We start from the raw sequence: 8,046 nt of genomic DNA on the forward strand, positions 1-8,046 counted from the left end.
TAATTGCTTCAACATTGACACGAGTCTAGTTGCGGCTGCGAACGTGTGATTCAATCTCGGACTTGGTACTCAACGATTGCAGCGATCCATAATCAAGTACAACAGTTGTAACCTTGTGTTGTGAATGATGATGTGGTCGTTTTGGAATCAGAGTGGCCCTGCACCTTTGTTTAGGAACCGGTTTTACATTTTACAAATAAAATAACAACCTTGAAACATTTAACCAATTCTCAATATCCGGTTGTGACTTCGACACACGTATTCCTGATATTACTCCCGTGAGGTCTAAATATGCTTTACAAACAACTTGGAGCACTTTAAACTCTGTAATTTAGTGTAAAATGAGAAATTAAGTGAGATTTACCTGAGAATATCGTGTATATCATAAGATCATGAGACACACTTGCATTTCAGATCACGTGCTCAGTGATCAGATGTTGGAACAAAGATTTTATCTTGTCGTGGCCATATAATATAATGTAATAATATAAAGAATTCCGAAGTTTTGAAATTCTCACTTTACAACTACATCAGTATCCGTTCTTCATTATATACGCATATATATTTATGTATACCTTTCTACTAGTGAATATATAACTTTACGTTTTTAAGACACCGAACTGTATCTGTGATAAATATTGTAAAATATTTGTTAAGTTGTTAATGCCTTTTTACAGGCGTCATTTAGTCAGTTTAAAATTACCTTTCATTTGTGTTCATGTTTACCGCAACTAAAATATATTCTGTAAGTTTCGTGAAAAGGTAAATCTAATGTATTCAGATGACTTAGTCTATTTATCCACAATCGACGTGACTAAGACGATGGTGACAATCTTCCGTAAAAAGAAAAACCACACAACAAAAACCAGATTAGCTCAGCTGTGAACTTGTTATTAAAATTAAAAATATATAACAAGGAATACATTTATTTTACCTTTTTTTTAGTACTACAAGCTTAGTCTCGTATCTTACCTGATATTTGGTTGGGTTACAGGAGTGCACTGGTTCCATCTGTGTGGCCTACGGTCTTCACTCCTGCCAGTGCCGAATGGGACCCAGTGACCCTGTTACCAAAGCCTGTGAGATGTGTTGTCAAATTCCTGGTGATGACTCGAGTTGCAAGTAGGCTTATTTATAATCCATTAGCTTAGGTTCTGGTGTTATTTCCCCACATTTGCACGTATGCATCTAAGGTACTTCTGTCTTTTCTGAACAGTATATACAGCTGCTACGACCACTAAATAAGATGTTATTTCTTCTCTAGTTCTCCCAATATGTTTTCTTTTCCCAGTGTATTTCAATAAAACGTAACTAGTTTTTTTTAAATCTAACACCTCATAAAACAAGGACCTAAAACGTGTTTTTTTTTCTCTTCTTGTTGTGAATTACCAACGACATTAATAGGTATTTCTGTCACATTGCGAACATTCAAACTTTCCAGTAATCTTATGAATCTAATATTTCATCCTCTATACGATGAGAACGACTAATTGTTAAGTTAGGATATGACATATACTTGACAGGCTATGTTTCATTCAGATCTTCCTTCGAGTGGAACATGCCTCCATACAATGTCCCTGATCTTTATGCAAAGCCCGGCACTCCGTGTAACAACTACAATGGCTATTGTGATGTGTTTCAAAGGTGCAGAGAGGTATGATATAATAACTAATTTAAAACAATAAAAACTTTTGTATCTTCAGAGATTTTTATACATATTTTTGTTTAGTTCTTCAGTTTTACACAAACTTAAACATGTAGAAAAATGTTGACTCTGAAATATACGTGTCTTTATTTACACACGTTGTTTTATTTTGATACCATTTTGTTTTAGAATTTAGTTCATCACATATTGTGTAATTCTAAAATATTCACTTGAAGTTCTAAATTCAGAAGAAGTTATTTTGATTTTTTTTTAAATTAAAAATTAAAGTATTTAAAATTCTGGTTGGTTAGGAGCAACATAATATTTTCACGAGATATTTACGGTATATACCATCTTGTTTGTGATTGGAGCTTCGGCATATTTTTCGAAACCAATCACAAGTTGCGTTAAAACATTGAGTATGGGGCAAAACACGCAGGCATAATGTTGGTATGGCTCAACTCTTGTTTTTATCAAGGTTTTTTTCAGTTTATAATACATGCTTGGAAATGGGAATCAGCTAATTGTGTGAAAAATTCTTAATTTAGGATATTAATTTATAATTGTAATTATATAAATTATAAAACATAAATAATTGGATCATGTTAGTCGCACACACTCCAAATTTTATGATCATCACGCTCATTCTTTAATTTTTTTAATTTAAATGTGTTTGTTGTTACCTTCAAATTTATTTTATAGTTTATCTTAGTTTTCCCTTATGCCACCAGGTGGACCCGTCCGGACCATTAGCTACACTACACAGACTTCTTCTGTCCAGTAAAAGTGTTGCTCTCCTGAAACAGTGGCTCATGAACCACTGGTGGGGAGTGTTGTTGGGCTTAATTGGGGCTGCTTTGCTTATGGTAAAATGTTTTATATATATATATATGTATATATTAAATAAACGTTTAAAATCGTTGTCAGAAAACTGTATAACACGTGCAGCTTTTATAGATAGGATGAATTAGTCATGCGCAGATGATTTACCATTAAGATTTTTTCAGTGTTAACATTTTCCTAGTAATTTAGCATGAGTGATCTTACAAAATCACTTGTGTAGTTTTCTTAAAATAGCTTTTTTTTTTTTCCTGTACTTTATTCGTAACAGCAGATTTTATACTAAAAACAATTAAACCTAACTACACTCCGTATAGAACTAATTTTTCAGTTGCGCAAACCTTCTTTATCAGAGAAGTGAGTCCTGTTGAGTCACTTAATGTTGTATTGGGCACTAAGAATAGTGATAAATATTTTATAAAAATAAAAATAGTAAAACCCAACCTGAATTAGTTGTTTTACTGAGACAATCTTTTCAGTTAAGAAATGTGTTGTTCCAGAAGAAATAATATAGCGAAACAACAGATTTCTTAACGTTAATTGTTTAACGTACACACAATAGCGTCCAGAAAAATTATTCTACTAAAGGGACAGTATTCATATAAGGTTTGTCATCGGTTTTAATTATTTATTTTCAGGTGTTGGCAGTGAGAATTTGTGGGAAAAGTTCAAGAAAAAACAAAAGAAAAGAGTACAGTGAAGTTTCTAGCCACTTAGCAGCGAGAAGCAATTCCATCGTATGTCCTGATTCGAGTTCTTCTGTGGTAAAGAGCCAATCACAGCCTGTAGCCTCAAACGAAGGTTTTCCAGCAACTATAGCTCATACAAGCTCTACCGAGCCAGTTACTTCGAATTTTGTCAAAACTAGCTTGACTTTTCGACCTCTTGACCGCCCATTTTCCAACCATGGTATGGGATGGGTGTGATGACCAAGGCTCTAGTTGCCACTAAACAATGGATGTGTTTCAAGCATCGCGGTGAATAGTGAATTTAACAAGATCTTCATTCACGTTTTTTTCATTACAAACAGAAGGAGACAAAAAGTTTGTAGGCGCGAATTAAGTACTGACCAAAAATAATTGCAGATGGTGCACTGGTGAATATATGTGCATTACAAGCGAACTAAACTATATGTTTTGTGGACCCTACTGATAGTGAGATAGGTTATTGTTCTGTAGGTATACGTACATCTTTATCGTACAGCACAAGAATCGAGGAAGTAAGTGGGGAAAATATAATACAAGACACAAATAACTGTAACCTAATGGAAGATTATTTGTTTTTGGCAAACAAACCAAACCCATTGTTTGAAAGAAATGTCAAATACAGAATCAGAGGAACTGTACTTTGAACTAAGCCTCGTGTTCTACTTGGTTTTAAAAAAATACACGGATTGTGTAGACTGAAAAATATAACAAACTAGATGCTATTGGTAACGTTTGCTGAACTAAGGAAAGTTCCCACTTTGATAGTAACGTGCTAGACAAATTTACATGTGGTGACATTACGGATAGCTTTACTTTTAGCTGGTGAAAGTAAGGGGTGGTTCTATTCTCTTGCAGACTTAGGAACGGGTTGTAAGTGAGAAGGATTACATTAAAATTACATAGCGTAAAAACTTTGAGCAAAAACTTCCTATATCAGCACATTTCAATAATGCAAATTTTCTAAAAGTATTAAAGAGAAGTCTGGTGCAGACAATAAGTTATTTTATACATTAAATGAATTTTTAAATACCGCTTTTTCGGTGCTTTGAGGTTTATTAATTGAAGTTTCTCGAAAATAAAAAAAAACAGCAAGTTTTCGAAAGTGCTTAGCTAAATATATTTAGCAAACATTACCAAACCATGAGGAATTTAGATTTAAATACTTCAGGTAATTAAGCGTGTTTATTGCTTATTAATTTTTACGATAATCATTATCTAAATAAGTGTGTTAACTCTACTGACACTAGTTTGATAGCTAATCAAATCTTCCGTCAAGTAATCACGTGATAAGATGATTTAAATGCTTTGTGCAATTACATTTTTTTGGGGGGGCGCAGTTCTAAAATCTTAAAACACCAACAACATCAACAAACAGTAACCTTTATTTTTGTTAACAAGTGTGAACAAAAAGAAAATCAAATGATGAATATTCTATGGAGTGAAAGTTTGTTGTTATTAAATATAACATTTCGCAACTACCTTCTACGGTAGACTGTTCTTCTACGAAAATGTTTATCCGCATGAGGTCGTAAGAAAAATAATCTTAATTTTAACTTCACTTTAAATGATTAGATATTTTTTCGAGGACCGTGAAATGATTGAAACCGAAATTATTATTATTTAATTTGTAATATAATCTCGATATTATATACAAGGAAGAACTGCAAATTTGCCTGGATTTGTGAACTCATTTGTAATGTTTTAGCCTTGTTTAAATTTTCGTTTAATGCCAGAAATTGCGAATTTTGGTCTGATTTACAAAAACTTCAGAGATTGTTCACTCTTGAAATAAAAAATAAATGATGCAAACATGAAGGCAAAAATGTGCCAAGAATGAGGAGTCATCCTGATGGTCAACTTCCTATTTAACTTTGCCACAGGCCATGACTACTGGCATGACTTGTTTATCGGTATCTGTGATATATGTATATTTAGATGTTGCAATATCGTATTAATTTATTTGTTTAAAAGAAAGAAAACAAACTTGTAAGGTGCTTACGATAACATCGGATTTACCAAACGTTCATTTTGTACTGTTTGTTAAACAAAATACCATAGGTGTAATCGGAACAGTTGGCAAATGGAAATTTTTGCTGACGTGTGCTGAGATACGTTTCATATTCTAGTTGCTCCTGGTGGATCAAAATTTAGTTGATGGACTTGCATTGTTAGCATCCGAGGTTCAATTCCTCGCGGTGGACAGAGTAGATAGTCCATTGTATGGCGAAAAAAAAACAGGAACAACAAATTATTTATGTACCCCTCCAGTGGCGCAGCGATATGTCTGTGAACTCACAGTTAAAAAGCGGGTTTCGATACCCGTGGTGGGCAGAGCACAGATAGCCTTTTGTGTAGCTTTGTGCTTAATTCTAAAAAAAAAACCAACAACAAAAATATATTTATGATAAAACGTCACAACCAAATAGAAAGCTAGAAAACCGTAAGCTCGCTTTTGTATTGTTTGTTTGTTTGTTTTGGAATTACGCACAAAGCTACTCGAGGGCTATCTGTGCTAGCCGTCCCTAATTTAGCAGTGTAAGACTAGAGGGAAGGCAGCTAGTCATCACCATCCACCGTCAACTCTTGGGCTACTCTTTTACCAACGAATAGTGGGATTGACCGTCACATTATACACCCCCACGGCTGGGAGGGCGAGCATGTTTAGCGTGTGAAATATCACTCTTGTAGTGGTTGTTTTAGAACAATTATCAGTAATTATACTTAAAACAAGAAAAGAACAAATGTTTGGGAAAGTGTGTGTATGTCATAAAAACACTACAAGCGAATCAAGAACTCCGGTACCCTTTCTGGATAAGTTCATAAATGTGCGTGCTTTATAATTTAAAATTCAAGAAAAATGGCTTTAAAATTAGATATATGAGAAAAGCGTTTATCAATTGAATCATAGCTGTCTTAAACATTTATAAAACTTCAAAGCGAATTGCTATACACTAGCCAGTTACCTGTGGCGTCAGTACATTAAATCCGCGTGTGACGTTTCATGACGTCATATCTACACCCTGAGAATGGAGAAAACTGGTGGGAAACTGAGGCAAAAGGGGAATGTTGTCACTCCTAATGCAAGTTTACATGCACACAGGATAAAAGTTTGGGGTTGTACATCGCATAATAAGTTTTTTTTTTCCAGTATCATATAAGCAAGAGTTTTATTATAATATGCGTAAAAATTATACATTCTGTATCGTAATAACCATGGCGACAAAATATCCTCGTGCTAGATGTGCTTCGTGGGTTTTTGCGCCGGTGCTGGTTTAAAAGTTAATGTTGGGCCTGTTTGGATTATTATTATTATAAAAATTAATATACGACCTCATTATGTTTATTTCACGAAAGAATAGAAAGGTGATTATTCATTATTGAACAGCGTTGAATATATTAAGAGATATTTCATGTCTTTTTTTTTCATTCTTTAGTAAAGGTACTTAGAGGAAAAGAAAGATCTTTGAATTTGTCTAGAAGTTTTGTAGTACAAGAAATAAGTTTTCATAAATCATACACGTGCACCTTTATTGGTAAATGATTTTGGCTATAATTGTAATTTGCCACAGTCATTGATTAATGACATTTTAAACAGTTTTCTCAATTTAATACCATCCACCACTAAATGACATATCTTTATAAAACAGGAAATAATTAATAGGGTTTGATAGCTTCTGTTTAAAATGATAATAATTTTTAATACCATTTAACCGTTCGTGTCATTTTTAGTTTAAAAGGAGCTACGTTGTAATGCAATGTAGTTAAAAAATAATTTTATAAATATTGTTGAAAAATACATTTATATACTGTGATTTGTACGACGAGAGAAAATTATTTGAATGTTCAGTGGTGTTATCACGGGCTGCTGTTGAAAGTTTGCTAGCAGTTGATGTATGTTGTACCGCAAGTTAAAGAAGGCGAACAGTGGATTGAACTTCGTTAAGGATCGTATTAAGCTTTCATATAAATGATATGATCATATGAACGTTCGAGTATTCATTATTAACATCGTACGTTGGATATTTTTGTCATCTACTAAGAAAAAAGTGTTTTCGTTCTACAGTGACGAATTGACCAGTGTTCGTGCTTACACGTGATTCTTTATTTCGCTTTTTTAAAAATGTTAATATTGTTTAGCATAGTATAAAAATATATTGTTTTATTGTGTTTATTTTTCTTCATATGTAAAGATAGAAATGTGTTTATAAAATTAAGTCTTGTATAAATATATATATATATATTGTCTTATGTCATAAATAAATGTGTCTCAGCTTCAAACCGAATCTCCAAACCTGCTGTAATAAAATATTTCTAAAAGTGAATTGAATTTCTTGTTTATTAAACTTTACTATTTTAAACAAGACGAGATTTTTACAATACATTTTTTATAACAAACAATTCTTTGCATTAAGAACACCCAATAGCAGCTTCCAATTAACTAATTATACATAGAGAGTGCGAGAGTTTCAGAAGTTCAGGTCAAGCAATAAGGTTATACTAAATAGAAAGCACGTGCAAGAATCCGCCAAACAGGATAAAATCAGAAATAGTTAGGTAATTAAAATAGTAATTGTAAAGCTAAAGTCAGAGTAAGAAATGTCTTCCTTAGCAATTATATAAGCATTTGTTTGTAAGTGTAAGTGGAGAACTATATTTATTAACGAAGGCTTCGTTTGTTTGAATTTTGCGCAAAGCTACACGAGGGCTATCTGCGCTAGCCATCCCTAATTTTGTAGTGTAAGACTGGAGAGAAGGCAGCTAGTCATCACCACCCACCGCCAACTCTTGGGCTACTCTTTTTACCGAAGAACAGTAGGAATGACCGTAACATTATAACGCTCCCACGGCTGAAAG

The 8,046-nt window shown here is 33.3% G+C and overlaps 1 protein-coding gene across 1 annotated transcript in view; it reads left to right on the plus strand.

Annotated features, from left to right (window-relative positions):
- Nucleotides 1-7,392, plus strand: part of LOC143231877 (disintegrin and metalloproteinase domain-containing protein 10-like) — a 155,313-nt gene extending 147,921 nt beyond the window's left edge. Inside the window, exons 11-14 of the mRNA XM_076466649.1 lie at nucleotides 995-1,122; nucleotides 1,540-1,654; nucleotides 2,377-2,511; nucleotides 3,124-7,392. Coding sequence (XP_076322764.1) covers nucleotides 995-1,122; nucleotides 1,540-1,654; nucleotides 2,377-2,511; nucleotides 3,124-3,411 — 666 coding nt within the window. The 3' untranslated portion in view covers nucleotides 3,412-7,392. The remainder of the gene's footprint in view (nucleotides 1-994; nucleotides 1,123-1,539; nucleotides 1,655-2,376; nucleotides 2,512-3,123) is intronic.
- Nucleotides 7,393-8,046: the final 654 nt, after the last annotated feature.

This window comes from Tachypleus tridentatus, chromosome 11 (genome assembly GCF_004210375.1).
Source record: "Tachypleus tridentatus isolate NWPU-2018 chromosome 11, ASM421037v1, whole genome shotgun sequence".
Lineage (NCBI taxonomy): Eukaryota > Metazoa > Arthropoda > Merostomata > Xiphosura > Limulidae > Tachypleus > Tachypleus tridentatus.